This window comes from Plodia interpunctella, chromosome Z, assembly GCF_027563975.2.
Source record: "Plodia interpunctella isolate USDA-ARS_2022_Savannah chromosome Z, ilPloInte3.2, whole genome shotgun sequence".
Lineage (NCBI taxonomy): Eukaryota > Metazoa > Arthropoda > Insecta > Lepidoptera > Pyralidae > Plodia > Plodia interpunctella.
In genome coordinates, this window is record NC_071324.2 from 2,544,798 (window position 1) to 2,564,774 (window position 19,977).

Consider the following 19,977-nt stretch of genomic DNA (forward strand, 5'->3'; position numbering starts at 1 on the left):
AAAAAATTCTCATACGAGTTTAAAATGAGATTCTTCGCACGTTTTATTAAAAGGTGAAGGATTTATTTATTACACCAGGATGTTTCGGTGTTAGGACTTTTTAATACCTCTATATCATGTATCAGGCTGTGTAATATTATCGAATAAATCTAGAAAATGTAATATGGCAAGCTCAGGGCATTTGACAAAATGACAAAAGACAAAATGATAAGATTTATGTATGGAAAGTGGATCTTTTGCGTAATATATGTTATCTATTAACTGATTATACTATTAATTTATAGACTGTCAAACAAATTGCACTAGGCATATTATTATAGTTCAATGCACTTATTGAATTCGTTTAGATTACCGTTTAATGTTATTAAACTGCTGTTTGAATAATAATATGTATTCCTTCAATATTACTTAGAACTAAGTGGTAAAGTTATTATGTCTGTTTGTTTTTAAGTTCATTTAAATTGTTTCAATTCATAATTAAAGTTTCCTATATTAATATAGCTATAACATTTTGTAACTTAATTAATATTCCCGTCGGAGTAGAGCGTAGAACCAGCGCTCGTCGTAAATAGATTTCAAGCAAGAATTTTGCAACCAAAACTTAAGATCAATACTTCAAGCTCACCCGAGAAAGCTTGCAAAGCTCTGCAAGAAACATCTCTCTGAAGTTCTTGAGGCGTCATGTTGTTAACATTTTAAAACATGTATAGTCTGAAACAGAAAATCTTATACGCTTACAAACCACTTAATATATATTCATATACTATAGAATTTAAAGGACATTTTTAAAGACTTCAAAATATACATATTCTGATAGAAGATCTTTATACTTATAAACAACCTATATAAAGTAAATGCTTTTGAATTTTAAAAAGTCATTTTAAAAGACCCTCACAAAGTCTTTGTCTGTAAAACGCTACGTAAAACAACCTATTTTCTTAAAATTGCTTTTATATATTATATTCTACTGATATTATAAATGCAAAAGCTTGTGAGGATGTACGTGTGTATGTTTGTTACTCTTTCACGCAAAATGTGATGGATATACATAATAATGAACGGCCATGTTTGTTTTAAATAATTACGAATCTCGTCGGCAAAATATTGATAAAGCTGCCTCATTAAAAATACACATGTTATTTTAGTGTTTAAAATTTAATGTCAGCTTCAGCAGTCCAGAGTAATGTAACCGAACGTCGCGTTCTCTTCTACATAGTCGTATTCCTCTTGGCTGAGGGTCATAGTCATTACGTGGAATTAAACACACCACCACTTCTTCAACGTCGCTTTAGTAAATTATTTTCGTGTAAATTCGAATTATTACAAAATTTTAACAAATATTCGATTCAAAAGGAAGTTCCATTTAACGTAAGAATCCGTCTTTCTTTAAAATCAAGGCTGGAACAGAGACATATGGTATAATGTCGAACTTCGTCGACACATCGTATATTTGAATTGGCAAAAAACCAAGAAATAGCGCACACTATTCTGTAACAAAGAAGTACCTATTGCTTGAATTGCACCCGTTTTCAATCTCAACATAAGGTCCATATTTTAGAAGCTTACGGCCAGCACATCCTTTCATCCACAATCTGCAGGACACATTTAAGTACTGAAAAAAATAAAACGACGGATGGACGTCTTCTTTGACTGTATATTTTGCAAATTAGACAATATCCGCCTACGTATGATTCTACGGTTAAACTTTGAGTTATCGAATATTGCACCGTTAGTTTAGTTGGATAAGTTTCAGTAAGTGATGAACCATGACTGGAAGTGTGTTAAGTTAAGAACTAACTTAGAACAGACTCTAGAGTAGTGAAAACGTTAGGCTGCAATTCGGGTTGCAATTTATTTATATTTTTTGAACTGATTTATTTGCCAAAAAGGGTTGACGTCAAGTAGACATGATGACACAGCTGCAGCTAAATTAGTTTAAAAGGTTATTTTTAACGCGGGCTTCAGGGCGTCAGTGCAGCTAATGCAACAGGAACGCGCGTCCGAGAAGATATTAATCTTCATTTTTAATAACTAACACTGACAAACCTACTATTATAATGGATACTTTTAATTTTATTATAATACATTTCTAACAAAATATATTATCAAAAATAAATAACATATTTTTATAATACACATCAAAACTTGCAAATCACCGCTCTTGAACTAACAAGTCCCGAGAATCTATTGAATTAGTTCCAAGTATGTCTGTGTATCCCATAAGCCACGTGTCTGGGTTGCTGGATTTATTGCAAGCTTTGTGCAGTCTCCGGCAGGGGGCGACACTCGGACACACCGACTGTCCGTGGAAACTGGACATTCCGTTATTGTATTTTTATAATAACCGACACGGTATATACGTAAGAATAAAATTTGAAACACAATGCCCCTAACATTCAAATTTACATATTATATTTATTTGTTATATTATTTATTTATCATAAATTTAAATATTAAATAACTACTTAATTTAAAAAATACATAGGCCTATTCCCAACAGGGGGAAATAGAAGGCTTTGGCTGATGATAATGATCACACATCGAAGTTATATTCAACTTACAGGTACTTAACCTATAGGCAACATACATCATTTAGATAATTAATAAACACGGAAAGTATACAGTATTAAATACACAGAATAATCGAAAAGAAAGTCAACTGTATTCGTTAAAGCATTCCAGCAAGGTTATTTATTATCACGGTGTGTAGTTGCTATCAAGTAAAATCAGATATTTTTTTCCATGTGTGTCAAAAACAATAAATATTGTGGCCTATATAACAGTGGGCACACGTGCCGTCACAAATGTTGTATTCAAAAAGCGTTTTAATTATACTATAATGAAAACAATACAATAGCAAATGTTATAAAATAAATGTTACTATAAATTAAAATGACATTTGATTATCGTGTTTCATTAAGCGTTTTATAAGTTTTATTTTTTTTTTAATTAAGGCTCGTGATTCGCTGAAAAACATCTAGATTTTTCATAAAATCCGATCTGGGGGAAAATATGAGAGGGCAGAGTATCCAATAACAAGTTTATACAGATACAATCAACCAGCCCTCTACAGCAACCGCCCTCGGCACAATTTGATTACGAAGCCAGTCCGGACACACGGCTAACTACACGCAGAATATCAATACACTTAATTCCATTTTATATTACGTATTTCCAATGGCAATGTTACAAATGCAAAAGTGTGTGTTTACTTACTTATTACCTCCTCATACTTTACATACAAAAGAAACTACTTGTATATCTCGATAACACTTTTTGGCCTTATATGCTATATGTGCGTTAATCTCACTGTTAGTACATTTTTTTGAGCGCAATGAAGTTTTTAAATAAGTAACATAGGGGTAAGTAATACCTTTCATTACCAGATAATAGTTACTACTATTGCAGTGGGAAATTTACACAGGCAAGAGCTAGCAACTAAAATATGAAAAATGAAACGAATTTAATTATTTTATTGGTAATCCAGATTCTCTTTGATCGGGAGGTTTCAACGATTTTAAACTTGACCTTTCTTACTCTTATTAACTGTATAAATAATTATTCAATCTGTTTAAATAACAGCTCGTTAGAAATATTATTTTTACGCAAAAATACTTATCATATTACAAAGGTAACGTTTGAAATCTTATCAAAAACGTGTTCTAAAAGCAGAGTTGATAAACCTTTGACAGCGTACAAGTCACTAATTAAACTACGACATGCGCCGTAACTGCATTAGTGCCCGTGAAATAGTGAATATTGACAGGCAAACCCGGGTTGGTGAAATAGTTAAGCGTCACCACCTGTCGCCACCCCTACGCAGCGGGCCGACATCGCCTACCTCAGTGCAGCGGTATAAAAGTCAGGTGCGCCCAGCCTCCGCCACAGTGTCGGTTCGGATCCGGAGAGATGCGTTTGTGTGTACTCTGATTCCCCGATTCTCTGCCGCCTACATGCCGCTGTGTAGGAAGTGTGAGAATATAATTTTTTTATTTATCTATTTAATAATAATTTTCTCTTGTTCTTTTATAGCGCTCCAGTTTTGGCTGCGTTTGTTGTTATCACTTTTATAATTTCCTATTTCGTCTTTGATAAAGACGTAATTACAGTAAATTTGATTTTGCTGACATTCATCATATTAAAAGCTTGCAAATAATTAATCAGTGTTAGTATAATTTCATCGAATTTGGAAAGCAGAAGTAAAAAATTAACAGTTTTGAAAAGTTCCGGTTATCAGCTTCGATTAATTAGCATATCGTTATTTCTACTATAACTTTTACTCACGAAAATCTTCGGTTGTAATATTTGAAACTGTTGGCAAATTAAGTGTACATAATATTTCGAACTATCAGTGATTGATCCGAAACTCGAATTGAAGAGTTTGTTATAAAAACATAACTCCAAAGGCATCTACGGACATCTGAAATATCAAAAATCATTTCACAGCGGCTTAATTACCATGGCCGCACTCCTTTTGTTTGGCAACGAGCATGGCGTTCATTAATGTGTAATAATTTATATGGCAGTTCATTGCTTACACGAAGTCTACCAATATTTCGTTCGCTTCTGATTGCACGCACCATGAAATTAAAAACTGGAAAGCCATTGGAGTAAGTAGAAGCCTTCAGCACGCGGCGGTACGTCAAGTCAGTGATGGCGTGCTGGCGAGCTCATCGCGAACTGCCACCTGCAGATGCTGTCTCAAAGCCAGCAGAGAATGCGAACATCCCTCGCGATGATCCACCTAAGGAACAACACCTAGAGAATTCCCAAGATAAGGATCCAATTCTCAATTAGACTTATGACGGAATACAATAATTAAAATGTGATTTAGAAAGTTGTAATCATGCGTCCAAAATCAAAATATAAGCTTAGTTATACCGGCCGGCAGCCGAGCTGCCGTTAGGTTAGACTATGGGGTTGTGATGTTGCTTAAGGATATTTTGCGTGACTTTGTGTGGACTGTAAGATGTGGGACTTGTGACAAATAAAGTGGACCACTATGGGCCAGTAAAGAGGGGCGCTATGGCGGCTGTCGCCGGCCTCTACGGCCTCGGCGACGACCAGCGCGCGCGGCATCGGCGCGGTCAGGCCAACGCTGAGCGCTCCGAATCCAGGGACGACAACACTGAAGCGTGAGTATCACTACGTATCTATTCTGTTTTATTTGCTGTTTTTTTAGGTGAAAATATCCTTCTTCATTTCGTGAATCTCATCCGAAATAGCAGACAAATTATATATCTATATTAATTTTTATACGTAGACAAAATTTTAAATTTTATTCATCTCTTTTTGAGTGATAATTGATTACGTCTATATTTGTAGTAGTGAATTTAAATTATTTTTAGAAACATTTCTTGTCCATCATATTTAAACTGGTTTAATTACATTATCTGTTTTTCATCTTTCTAACAGAATTGGAAAATTTAATTGAAACCTTATTAAAGTACCAAAAAAAATTTCCTGCATGGCTTATGAATGTTACATTTTCTCATTATATTGATCTCAATTGCCACTTAAAAAACAGATGTAACTTTTAAAATTCCAAATGCACAATTATTACAAAATATTCATAATATTTATTATATTATTCTCAGCACAATTTACTTCAAAAATACTTTTCCCTCATCATTTACGTCATAATTAATATTTTCAAATTTATTATTTTTAAAAGCCATACCATGGGATTCAAAACTGTTCAAAAGTTCTGTTTTTTATTATATATCATTTCATCACAGATTTTTCTACTTACTATATATAGTCGAGGATTGCACTTTGAACGCTTTCTATTTTAAGTTACGTGCAATGTTAGGTGAAAAGGTCGTTTGACTTCTCCTCGCCCACTGCAACAGTGATTGAGTCGGAAAAGATGTAACTTTCACATAAAATTAATAACAAAAATAGCACAACAACGGATCTGTAAATAGCTAAGGGTACGGATAGACGGCGATTATATATCCGTTTGATTATTAAATGAATAAAACTAATATTATTACCCATTATTTTAATCTAAAATTTCGTAGGCGCCCAAATATTTCCGCACCTTTTTCCGTTCCCTCTGTAAATAATTCATACATCATTCATTGATTCATTGTAAAACATAGTGTGAAGTCCATTACGGAAAATCCTATAATAGAGCTTCCATACACTCCCCATGAACACACACTCCCCATAAAAATTTAATTCTCTGATTGGGCTTGGAGTACTTTTTCTTTGGTTTGTCCCTCTCTCTTTTCAGCATTTGACATTGAAAGAATGAGACAATACAAAAAAGAACTATTCCGAGGCTAATCAAAGAATAACGTTTTTATAAATAAAGGGGATAAAGTTTCAGCTGTCTATGTCCAATAGATGCGACTGTAAATTATCTGTCAATCATCTATGAAGCGGTGGTGGTGTAATGGTTAAGACGCCCGCCTTTGGATCAAAAGGTCCCAGGTTCAAATCCTACTCGTGCCACAAGAGTTTGTATACCAATCTGACTCATGTATAGCAGTTTTCATCGACGATTACTTGCTTCCGGTGAAGGAAAACATCGTGAGGAAACCTGCACACTGGTTGATTATTAACTTGTGTGTGAAATGGGAAAAGCAATGGCAAACCACTCCTTTACTAATGCCTAGAAAGTTGTTGTGTGTGTTTAATTGCACGTAATGACCACGACCCTCAGCCATGAGGAATACGACTATGAAGAGAGAATCTATATCTCTTAGAATAATATCTCTATTATCGATCACAGCGCAGGGTACCGCTCGAAAAACTTTTAAAAAAGTCGACTGTGATTTTAAATCTGACGTAACCCTCTTAGGCAATAATATTGTTGCCTGTCAGCTCTTGAAGCTTTTCATCCCTTCATCGCCTCGTACGACATGACATCGACAGTAAAATAAGGAGTGATCCTATTCTAAGGCGGAACCACACGTGACACAAAATCGCAATCTATTCGTACCATAACAGAAAGTAATAGAATTCAAGAAATGAGTCTACGTCTTATTGCAAATCCGACAACACTCGTGTAATGCCCATGGCATAGTGGTCACTTACCTTCCCTGCTTGCTCGCTTACTGTCCTGTTCTGTAAAAATATTCTAGGCATTTCCCGTACAAAACCTCCTAAAGGTAAGTTCGACTTCAGTCCGAAAAACGCAGCAAACTCGAATCCAGCCGCTGGACGCCCAAAGGTAAGTTACATATAAGTTATATTATTCATTTTGTAAATAACAATATACTCTGTGAGAAACTGACAATTGCTCTATCGGTGTTCGGTGTGTAAGTTGGGAAAAATTTTGTTTTTGAAAAGATTTTGTTCCCGACATCCGATTTTAGTTTTCTTCCCTCCGAGTGTGAATACAGCCTAAAGATACAAGAGAGTCCCACGCAAAATTAAAACAAATATGTTCACGTGTGGGAAAGTTGAAAGAAAGTCATTGTATTGTCTTTTTTCAAATAAGTTGCCATAATAAACCAGATTCCAGGTAGGCGACAATAATAATAATCGCCTACCTGGAATCTGGTTTATTGATATACCGAATGTGGGGGTATTTTTCACAATAGATTTAGAAAGGGTGCGGGGGCGGGGGCGCGCGTGTATATCTCCGTTTTTCACTAATTAATTTGTGGGTTGTAAGCCGAGAGTACGAGGAGGAGGCACGATGTCCCTGAGCATGATGGCCCCGGGACACAGCCCCGTCTAGCCCCTGGATAGCATTCGACATAACATATTTTACTCAGAGTATTATATAATTTTACTTTTATATTAATAACAAGATTCGTATACCTGTTCCTTAAATATCTTTTATTGTATTGTTAGGTATTCAGCATCAATTAATTTAAGAACTTTGTTCTTGTCGGCGGAGCATTTTCCATATTATTCTGTCTTCAGCGAAATTTTATTGTTAGGTTTACCTAAATTACCTAATTCAGATTACAGTATAAATACTGTAATCTGAAACTGTAAATCAATTTGTTCTGTCTTTTCTCTAGTAGGCGCCTTTTAACATTAGTATTTCGGAGTTTTATGATAATGCAAATATTGGCTTAATATGATTTACTTCAGTAATTATAGAAAGCCAAGTACAGCCAAAAGTACATAAAGCTACCCGTGCATGAACCTCTATGGCGCGGCAATAGCAGCGAGTTTGCAATGAATTTGGGTAGGTTCATGTACTGTACATGCTGAGTTCTGATTGAAAAAGTTTTGTAGTAATGATTAGTATATTAGTGATTAGTTTAATTGGTCGGAGTGGAAAACTAAAAATAAACTTATATTCATCGAGGTTGTAAAAAAAAGCCAATAAACTGTATGAAGCGCGTAGCAGCCGTTATTGTTTTAGTAAAAGCCTGTCGGCATATTTTGCAAATTTTCTGCTAAGTAATTTTCAGTCGCGTCTGCTGGCGTGGACAGTTTAAAATTTATAATCGTTGCTAGATATTTCATGAATTTATTTAAATATATTTTTCCGAGATTCAACAGCATCTTAATACTAGAAAAAAATACATTACAAAAAGCTAATTATAGATTGCCGCCGATGTTCCCATCATTGTCCTTCTCCAAACTTCAAACTACATGTATGCAAAATTTCAAGAAGGTTGGTTCGCTTTTATAACATTAGTTAGGGCTAGCTCGAGCGTACGCACGTAGAATACAGTTTATTTCCGTTGGGAAAATCTTTTTTAGTGCTCAACTACACTTCTAAAGGAACCTACATTGTTATATTACAGATAAATATGTACTTATGTTTGGGGGCATCTTGGTACCAAAAACGTGCGTGTAATTATTTAGCCATATAGACACCATAGCCGTCGCGAACCCGCAATCATTTTATCATAATAATACAAAATTAAACAAATGTATGCAAAACTACCAATTGTGAAATACTGATGACATTCTTTCAAGTGCCATTAGCCACTTTTGGTGCCCAAAGTGGAATACGTCGTAACTCGTTACACAGTGTCGTGTCACTTTGTAAAATTGCACCGCTCAGTTTGCTTCGGAGAAAATTGAAGATTGAAATTACATCTTTCAGACGCAGCTCGAGTGTAAACCGATGCAATTAATTTCAGCTCAATAAATACAATCCTGACATAAATTGAATGAGGAAAATACTTCATTACGCGGGATACCCGCGGAATTAATTATTATGTGCTCTCTGGTTGTGACATCTCGATAGCAAAGCTTGTGCACAAAGTCAAAGATATTTTCATTTTTTTAAATACCGTATTCTCATCAGTATACTGACCGCTGTAGTCGTGCAATCTATTAGAATAGATAACGGATTCCAATCAATAAGAAAATAAATTAAAATAAAAGTGTTCGTTTGAAGATGATGGCGGATTTGCACCTGCAAGTGACGGGCAAGTAACTGTCTGGCATGTACGTGGCTAGTTGCTGTGTATGTGCGCCCTTACGAGCAACAATTTATTCATACTAATAATTATGAAGACTTCCACTTAAGCAGTAGGTAGGTATATTGAATGTAAACTTATAGATGTTAAAAACTAAACAATTGGGTAGACGTAAAAGTAACTAACCTCGCGTATAACTTTTTAAAACATTGAAACTAATATATTTTTATATGCAGTGTTCATTCGAACACGAATTCGTTTCGGATTTAATCGAGTCCAGCGGAAAATCTGTGTTAACATTGTGCCAATCTTTTCAACTACACATTTTTTTCAAAAATTCATTACATGCCACATTGGAAATATCGGATTTTTATACAAATACGAAAGCCCTTTGAGTGAAGCGTTTCTGCTGCGTTTTTATATTAAATCGTATGGGTTATTGAATTTACTGATTTACAGTTTTATATCCGTATTTACTTTTTACATTTCTTCATGTTTGTTGCAAAATTCAGATATTTCAATATGAAATTCTACTGTCAATTGGTCCGAATTCCGGATTCCGATTATATTCCAATATCAGTAGTTACGTCATCTACTGTCATCACCATGAAGCCGCGTGGAGAAAAAATATAATTATCATGAACTTGTATTAGTATAGAATTGAAATACCCAGTAAACATTTTTTTTATTCTCCAAAAGCTGCATATATATATAACATATAACATTTTCGTGAGATTTACCAAAATGATATTGCAACTTGAGTGAACAAAGGAACGAGCGCTTCTTTTAAATGCTTCTTTGTGTACCATTGTAGGTACATTCAGTCTTTGTAATAAAGAATTTCAGTCAAGTGCGATTGGAATCTGAGTAAATACCTAGTCAAATTCAATTCCTTTATTCATAAAACAAAAAAGATATTTTACAAGATTTTCATTCTTGATACAAGCGTTTATTATCGTGAACAAGATAAATATACATTCAACGTGTGACAAACATATTGTCATATTGTTCATGGACATATTGTCCATGCAGCAAACGGTTGAGGAGTTCCCTCGTTTGGAAGCAATTCTGAATGCATCAGGTCATAAAAAACGTATTTTGTTGAGATAAATTCGGGCGAGTATTTCGATTGCGGTAAGAGCACTGCCCGGTTATACAGGGACATGGGTTCGATATCCGAAATAAACTTAATATAAACTTTTTTCATCGTATTTAAAAAAATCAAAGTTATATTAAAAGCATGTGTAATAATCTGATAATGCATAAAAAACATGTGAAAAGTAAAAAATAATAACAAAATTACAAATAGTCAACACGCAGTAATGACTTTAATTTATTTTTGAAGGAGGATAGAACAATATATATACAATATAAAATATATACAAAATACAATATATACATTATTGTTAATCAGTTATTCAAAATACATTACATACACTTCTCCTTTCGTTTGTAATGTTAATGATTTAACAATTCTATTTCATATACGTCAGATAGAATTTTTAAAAAATCTAATATTACTATTACATTCCTGGTACTCGATCGAGAAATTAAAATTAAAAAATTACAGACGATTTTCAAGTCATTATACGACTAATAGAAAATTAATAGTACGTACAATCAAGAACCTACCTCGTTAGCTACCACTATTAAATTTAAAATACCTTTCTTCTAAAATTTCTTTTAAAATATTCATTGAAATTGCAAATTTCCGCTGGCGACATCTTGAGTTTGAAATCACTTGAAAGTTGCATAAATGTTTCCCTTCTAAGTGGAATATTTTCCATTTCTATAATTACCTGCTGAGTTTATCTTTCTTACTTTATATATATACCTATATATAATACCTCTAGATAGCAACGTGTGAGATAAAATGCATCGAATAAATAGAAAAATTACTCACCCAATGTCCAAATGTCAATAGAAATTAAGTACAAATAAAATTTTCATTTTGTGAAATTAAAGTTGCTGAGAATCAGGGCGTTGTTTGTTCGTATGTTAGACTGTCACTAAATTATGACGATGGATTGCAATATCACCTAATACTGAATAAAATAAAACAATAAATTCGTAGAAACTAATTCAATTCGTACTAGAAATTTGCACGTATGTGAATACGGTACATAAAATGTAGTTCAATTTCCAATCCAAACTAATGATGGCACAATTCTAAAAACGGTTTTATTTTAGACAGGTACAACTTAAAGGCAACAGCAGCGTTCCCAAAAAGAGTTGACGTCAGGCAGGTGACCGGTCGTAAAACCACAGCCGAATATGTTAAGTTACATACATTTTATAATACATTTTTTGCGGACTTCCACAGCCTTTTGGACTTCAAGGCCCTACACCCGGGAATATTTTTTCATTACTATTTAAATTGGCTATATATAGGTACTTGATTTGTGTAAGTCAAGTAATATTACATTCAAAATTACTATCGATATAAGATAGATTTTCTTTGAAAGATATAGTGTTTTCCCATAAAAACCCCTTCTATAAATATGATATTTCATTACATACTTTTGTTTCATTTATTTAATGAACAGACAGACAGAAAACAACCTTGGGACACGCACATATGATAAGCGCCACCTAACGGAAAATAGCTGAACTACCAGAACAACACAAACACAGTTTGATTAAAAACATATTTAATATTTTAATGTCTTTAATATATTATTATAACTATATTTGCTTCAATTAAAATTAAAAAAATACCTATTTCGAAACTGATAAGCATTGCGATTAGATTTTGTAGTTCCACAAGTTGTAGTTTTGCCGTTCGCTACTAGATGGCGCTCCAATTATTTAGTATCGTGAACTGCCACAAGATAGCGCTACTAGTATTAATAATCTCTCACGACACGCGATCGTATCTTTCAAGAATATTTTACATGAGGTAAATAATTATTTGATGCAAATGATCTAATATGAAATATGGTCATCCTCTAAGTCTGTCCTATAAATTACCTATGTCTAGAAATATGACATCGACTAAGAAATATATGCGAGATTGATACTCACTTGGAGTATTATTGGAACTATTTGATCTAGATCAAAAATTTTGTTCTAACTTTTAATTTATATTTCTAAATTACTTTTTACATTCTAATTGTCGCGTGTCAATTGTTCCTCCGAGTTCGTGTATTGATCAATAGATGCGATATGTGACTATGATCAGTAAGGCCATTCCTAAAATACGTTAGACAAATATAAATAAATCTTAAATAGTAAATTATTAGCATAGTCAGATATAGTAAATAATTTGCATATAATTTCATAGCTTCATATTTCATTTATAGTAGTAGGTACTTACAGCCCGTTCATTGCTTGTTTGGCTTGTGCACTAGCACATGTTCAACTTTATTAATAGTCTGTATTAATAATTGATTTTTTAAAAATATTAAAAACCACAAAAAAAACTAAAATCACATATAAATAGATACACTGATTGTACAACTTAAAAGCTTATCAAGTAATGTGCGAGGAGTCAAAAGAGATAGATAATTTATTTTAAAAAACTAATTTCAAAACTCAAATATTTGATCACTCTGAGTTTCGAAGATATACGACTCGTATAGCCTATGAGAATAAACAAAACTTACCACAAAAATTATGTGTCGACCCAATTACTAAATAGCGTTAGTATCCTAACTGCTCTCAACTATTATTCACTCGGTTGATGACAGACCCTATTATTTCATTCAGCTATTGTTTGCTTACAAAAAGTTCAGTGGATCGGTCAAACACTTGAATATGCGAAAACACAGGTCTGCGCTGGAGATAATTAATATTAAAATTCATATTTTCGACTTCAAATTATTATGTTTTTAGAGTCAAAGAATTTTAGAGAAGGTACCTCGCTGAATAGCAACTAGCCTATTTCACGAAAACTCAAGTAATAAAAAAGGCACTTATCATAAACAGATGTTTTTCAAGATCTACAATGTATTTTTACATTTTGTAGCCTAGTGCTTGATGCATTCCTGTATATAGACAGACTTCCATGATGCTCTATACCAATAGGTCTCTCCTCAACATTGTGATCCCGGTTGCATCATTGCTTGGGCTGTGATGCCTGGGATCCACAAATAACCTCGTTATTCATATAAACAGCTCATTACCATGGCACCATGCTGAGCTGGACGTCATTTCGGCTTACATATTGTACTCGATCTATATTCGATACTCTTTTGTACTTTACCTTTTAGTGTTAATGTTTGGATTTTACGTGTTCGCCGAATAAATGATTTCTTTCTTTCTTTAAAAGTATTCTATTTTAGAAGGAATTTTCTTATTAAATTTCGCTTAGCTTGCAATAAATCTACATCGGATTAGTTAAAAAAAACGTGTTTTCACAAAACATTATTTTAAAATGGCCATGTTATAATTATGCTGTGCATAAGAATCACTTTATTTATAACACGATACATACTTAAAAACTATTATTAATTTTTGTAACAAGTCTTTAACGAGCCGCTTATTTGTTACGGCTCATATTTTAGATGAGGTTTTTATACATAATTATAGTTTAAAACGCGACAGTATAATGATGGCTTTTTAAACGTTTACCTATTATTTTATATAAAAAATTTTTCGTTTCGTTCGTTCGTTAAAGATTAAGTTAACGGTTAAGATACATTATATGATAAAAATAATTGACCTGGCAGAAAATCATTTTTTTTATTAGACACGTTTAAAGATATTTCGTCTCTTTCTTCAATAGAAGCGATGCCATACCTCAAGCGTTTGTTTGTCTGGTTCTTAATGGAGAGAACATCACATATTAATTGACTGGTGGAGAAAACCTTAGACATTATAAGTCCGCCATACATGTTTATGTAATAAAGTTAAATAAATAAATAAACATCAGCAAAATAGAAATCCATTTGAAAATTGAACTGCACCGCTAAAGTGTCTACAGGGAATTAATTATCCATACACAGGTCGATAATATTTACGCTCTCGCATATATTCGTGCTAGCCCCAATGCACAAATCCGATTAAGTATACTTCGCTCAATGCATTGTCTAATATTCGTGCTTGGTTCATGTTAATATTATATGTTAATATCTGAGCAATATTCGTGTACGTTGTGTACACCTGTATCTTGCCTTGTTTAACTTACGGCTCCCAGACCTGGATCTTCACAGGAAAAGTAAAAAAGAAAATAGTAAACACCCAACGTGCAATGGAAAGAAGCATCTTAAAATTACGTAAAATCCAAAAACTAAGATTACAAGAAAAAATTAGGGAAAAAACAAAAATTACAGATGCGCTTCACCAAGCCTTAAAATTGAAGTGGAACTGGGCCGGACACGTGGCCAGACACCACAACCAACGCTGGACTCTTGCGACAACAATGTGGAAGGGCCCACTCGGAAAAAGAAAAGTCGGTAAACCAAAGAAAAGATCGGTAGATGATATAAAAAAGATAGCAGGAAATAATTGGATAAAGATAGCTAAGGATAGAAAGGTTTGGAAGAATATGGTGGAGGCCTTTACCCTATAGAGGGGTTTCTATAAATCTTGGTTTACAAAAAAAAATGTACAGTGATCAAAAATGTAAATGTTTATGGGAAATAAAGAGGCTTTATTATTCGTGTACAACGGGGCTTACAAACCACTCAATTTGCCAATTTACTCTATCGATTGATCACTCGCTTCTACCGTAGGCTTCACATACAGTGTCTTAGATAAGAAACAAATGCACCAAGACACGACACGAAGATGTTCTATATATGTGTGGTTAACAGTGAGCCGCACCGCGTCATGCGGTCCACCGCGGCTCTCCTAGGACGGCAGGTAGCAAATCGGATTAAACTTCACTTCAAACGGCAAGCACTATAAAGGTTTAGTAATATTCAGCACTCTTGGACTTGAGTGGTCCCTGTGCCGAGAATCAATTTCCTGTAGCTCCTGTTACTTGGTTGAGTTAAGGCTTCTATCAAATATTTCTTAGCTTTTCGTGTACAAATAAAACATCGAATAGTGGAGGCAAACAGAAATGTTACTGAATTTAATGTATTCATGAGTTGTATTTTATTATTTAACTGTTCGAAATAGTTATCACTTTTTAGTATAGCATTAGCCTGTTGATGTTTCCCACTGCTGGGTAAATACTTCCCCTTCATTCTGGGGATATTTTATCACTTTTGTTTTAAAAGATTCAAGCGATATAAATAATCGATCAGTGTTTTTAAGTGATATTCAACTATTTTTTACAATACGAGTACAATACAAATAAAAAATTACGCTTACTATTATATACCTTGTTTCTCAGTCTGTGTTAAAACACAATTTTTGTTATAAACTCTTTTTACTTAAGTCTTATAATTTCTTTTTTATGTATATGTAAAGTGCTTGCCTCTGAACCGAGAGGTCCCGGGTTCGATCCCCGGTCGGGTCATGATGGAAAATGATCTTTTTCTGATTGGCCCGGGTCTTGGATGTTTATCTATATATGTATTTGTTATAAAAATAGTATCGTTGAGTTAGTATTCCATAACACAAGTCTCGAACTTAGTTTGGGGCTAGCTCAATCTGTGTGATTTGTCCTAATGTATTTATTTATTTATTTATTTTATACTTCTTAACTGTCATCAATCTTCTTACAATAAATGTTTCCATGTTCATGATACATTTTTCGTTTCATTAATACATTTAATACAACCTTATTCAGCCTGTGATAGTGACAATTAAGACCATAGATAAAAGGTTAAGACACTGTGACAATGGTCGGTCATTGGATGGGTGAGCAAAAATGTATTTTGAGCTCCTCAGTGCTTCAGAAAGCACGTCAAGTCGTTGGGCCCGATTGTATTTGCAGTCGTTAAAACCCACCAATCCGCAATGGGCCCGCGTGTTGGGTCATGTGCCATACTCCTTATCCACCCTTATAAGAAAGGCCTGTACCCCAACAGTGGGTGCGATTAAATGGCTGTCGATAATGATATACATTTTTAAACCCCAATGCAAAAAGAGGGGTGTTACACGTTTAACGTGTCAGTCTGTGTATCTGTCTGTGGCATCGTATCTCCCAAACAGATGAACGGATTTTTGTTTAGATTTTTGTATGTCATAGATAATTTTATCCCGATTGTTCTTAGCTATGAAAATCGGTTCAGTCGTTCAAAAGATGTACTTAGTGAAATAAATATTGAAAGTCGGGGTTTTTTTTAATTTGTCTAACAGATAAAGTTGTAATGTATACGTATTTACAATGTACTTATTTATATTCAAGATGCCTCTAATTGGAATAGTCTCATTATATATTAATTCAGAACTTGAAATAAAAATTAGATTTAACTGAAGTACTCACAGAGCGGAGGACATTTCCGAAGGACCTGGCCTTAATTCCAATTTAGCCTGGTCTTAACAACATAGTTTCAAATTGCAGCTTATTGACTGTATGAAGTTTGTAACTCGAATTTGTTAACTATTAGGTTCGGTTGCACCGTCAACTTTGACGTTAATTTTATCCTGCGCACAAAGCAAAATACGCCATTTTGTCTTATCGGCGGTAAAGTCGGGCGAAGCCACAAACGTAACTTGTAGTTAATAGTGCTTTTCAGTAATCTCTGTTTGAAATACATATATATTTTTTAATATCGTGTGATAGGTGGCCTTGGTTTAAATTAAAATATTTAAATCAAATACCGAGGTTGGGTTGCACCATGATTTTTGACGTTAACTTAAACGTGCACAAAAAACGCAAAGTGCGCCATTTCATCTAAACGACAATGGAGCATACGTTGAACTCAACGCCAAAGTTGACGGTGCAACACACACCAAGTTATTATGATTTATGCGAGTTCATTTGTTACTTTTTCATGTTTTTTTTTTATAGAACCAGTTTTTGCTTATTTAGTTCGAAGTATGGATTATAGTGAAGTACATTACGATATAGGGTATCGTTATCTTGGAGGAGAGTATTTAAAAAAATATGCAAAGTAAAATGACAAAAGATAATTCCATCCTTTACTCGGGTGAAGCCGCGGGCATAAGTTAGGTGACTCTTTTAGTAACCGCGATAGCTCTACGATTTTCGTAGACGCTTACGAGAACTAATTATCCCGTGGCTATATTTTAATTGCAATAGTTGTCCAGGTTTTATGTTCAGTACACTGGCCACTAATAAAAGAATAAATCAAAATGTATTCTAGGTTTAAATATTTTCTCATATGGACAGATAAGATTGCCGCCGATGGTATTTAACATGTAAAATTACGATTTGTTATTTTGGAAGTTCAATATAATTATTTTCATTACCACCACACGCTAGTTTTAATTTATTATAGACCAACTATTTGAACAATAGTTTACATGAAATTTAATATTGCGTAAATTCGTCTGACGTCATAGGAATTATTTTTCAATCTTTTTCTTTTCATGTAAGAAGGTTGCCTTGCCTGTAAGAAATCGCTTACAGCGATAAAGCCGCCTTTTCCGTATAAATTCACTTATTTCTATTAGGTCCTTACATATGAAATTGGCGTTTGGTACAGGAGGAACAAATAGTCGAATATTTTATATTAATGTTATAAAGTAACATACATATCTAATATTATGTGCAATAAAGAATTTTTGTATTGTATTATCATAAGAAAATATCTGTATGTTGTTCTGTATGCCATCATACAGAACAACATACAGATTTTTTAATTAAATGATGACAGATTTGTTGTCCACATTTTCAGAAAGTACGTTCAATCAATGTTCTTCGTTTCATATTCATGCAATCTAAAATGGCATGCTTCTTAATTTCATTATGCAGTCTTTTTCGCATCGCCCCACTGCACCCGACCCGCACCCGTGTACCTCCCGCCCTACTTGGGCCAACATTTCGGCCAGCCGACGACACATACGGTCACCAACGTAACGGTTGACAACGGTTTTTTAATTATGTAATTATGTGTAATAGAGATCAATGTTTTGCCTTTCTATCTAAAATTGTACATCACTATTATTGTATAAAACAAAATCGTTCAACGGATTTTGATGCAGTTTTCATTATTTAACTATAAACCCAAATGACTCCGTGCGAAGCCAGGCCATATAGCTAGTAGCTTATGTGTCGAGATGCTCACCTCACATGAAAACAAAGTTATGGATATCGCCGACTTTGGGCCAACGATAAGTTGGGTTAAGACGCCCTCTATGAAGCTCCATAGCCGGCGCGGCGCCAGCGGGCGGGGTCGCGGGGTTGGGTGACTTCCCACCCCCACCACTTGTTTTCGGCACAGTACACCAGTGCGACACTCCACTTCGCAAAAGTCAGACGTAGCGGCGCCATCTTAGATTTCTAGGTTAACGTGACATGCTCCATTTGAGATGATGCTTGTTTTCGCTGCTATTTTTAATTAAGACTAGCTTTTGTCCGCGACCTCGTTTGCTTGGACTTTATAGGCAGTAGTAGGTCAGGTTAGCATAGTATTGAGTTGAAACCTTCGCCGGCTTTTCAAAAATATGATTGCGAAAAACTCATTAAACTTCATTGAGTAGGTTTTCGTCTTTTCCATCTAGTTTTAGTTTGACATTTTTATTCCAAGTAGCTTTACTCTATTTAGGGATCGTCATTTAATATAACTAATTATTGATTGGAGATTATTACAGACGATTATAGACATTTTTTCATTGGAGGTGTTTCAAAAAGGATAGAAAATCCACACTACTTAATATTATAATTGCGGTAGTCTCACTGTCTGTCTGTCCGTTTCTCTTTCACGGCTAAACGGCTGGACCGATTTTGATGAAATACATACTAATGTGTGTGTAGTTAAAAACGGCTATTCAAATATAAGCTTCTTTTTTCAAAAGTCAACCCCCAAATTAATATAATGGGGGGCGAATGTTTGTACGAAAATCATGTCTTTTTCGCAGACAAATTCAAGCGGACAAAATCGCGGGCAAAAGCTAGTCTAAAATATTTAGACTGTGTAATAACCTATATCGCTTACCTGTGAGCTAAACTTCATACAACGCTTTTACATTTATCCATCATTGTCATAGTTGGCGTAATCGTATGATTGATAACTATACAGTTCAAGCCATGCCCTAGGGTACCGCTTATCAATTAATATTAAGCTATTGACAGTTCTTCCGTACTAAATAACAGGAATAGATAGATATATAATGTCTCTTTCTCAAGCTTTTTTTATGACATTACTTCGTGTTTATTAGTCTAACACTGTCGTCCACAATTCTAGAGCAAGAAATACGCGCCGCTCCAAATTTCAAATTCAAATTCAAATCATTTATTCAGAAATTAGACCTTCACAGGCACTTTTTCTCGTCAATATTTATAGTTATTTCTCACAAGCTACAAACTACTGGCATTTCGGAACGACCACTGCTGAGAAGAAATGCCGAAAGAAACTCATTTGAACAGTGTTGGTCCCTATCATGCCAGATCGGCTTACCATTATCGTTTCTTATAATGTTTTTTTCTTTCTTTCTAATAATATATAAAAGTACATAATGTACATAGTCAAAAGACGCCACGTTTTTCGTTATAAATAGTTGACCATAAGGAGAATCGTATGTAACCTTAAACAAATAATAAATAATGTTACACTAAGTACACTAAAATCCAACATTACCTTCAGGATGTTACATTTTACGTAAGAAACAC

At 34.2% G+C, this 19,977-nt stretch overlaps 1 protein-coding gene across 17 annotated transcripts in view; it reads left to right on the forward strand.

Moving 5' to 3' along the window:
• The window catches only part of Sh (Shaker), a 243,394-nt gene that overhangs the window by 175,653 nt on the left and 47,764 nt on the right, over window positions 1–19,977 (forward strand). For 2 of the 17 annotated variants that reach the window (XM_053768578.2, XM_064437020.1), the window contains exon 2: window positions 4,694–5,135. The exons of 11 other annotated variants lie outside the window; for them this stretch is intronic. In XM_053768578.2, the coding sequence (XP_053624553.1) occupies window positions 5,026–5,135 (110 nt within the window). In that variant the 5' untranslated portion in view covers window positions 4,694–5,025. Of the gene's footprint in view, window positions 1–4,406; window positions 5,136–19,977 lie in introns of all 17 variants that reach the window. 4 more of the 17 variants (XM_053768577.2, XM_053768574.2, XM_053768575.2 and 1 more) reach the window with 4 other exon arrangements.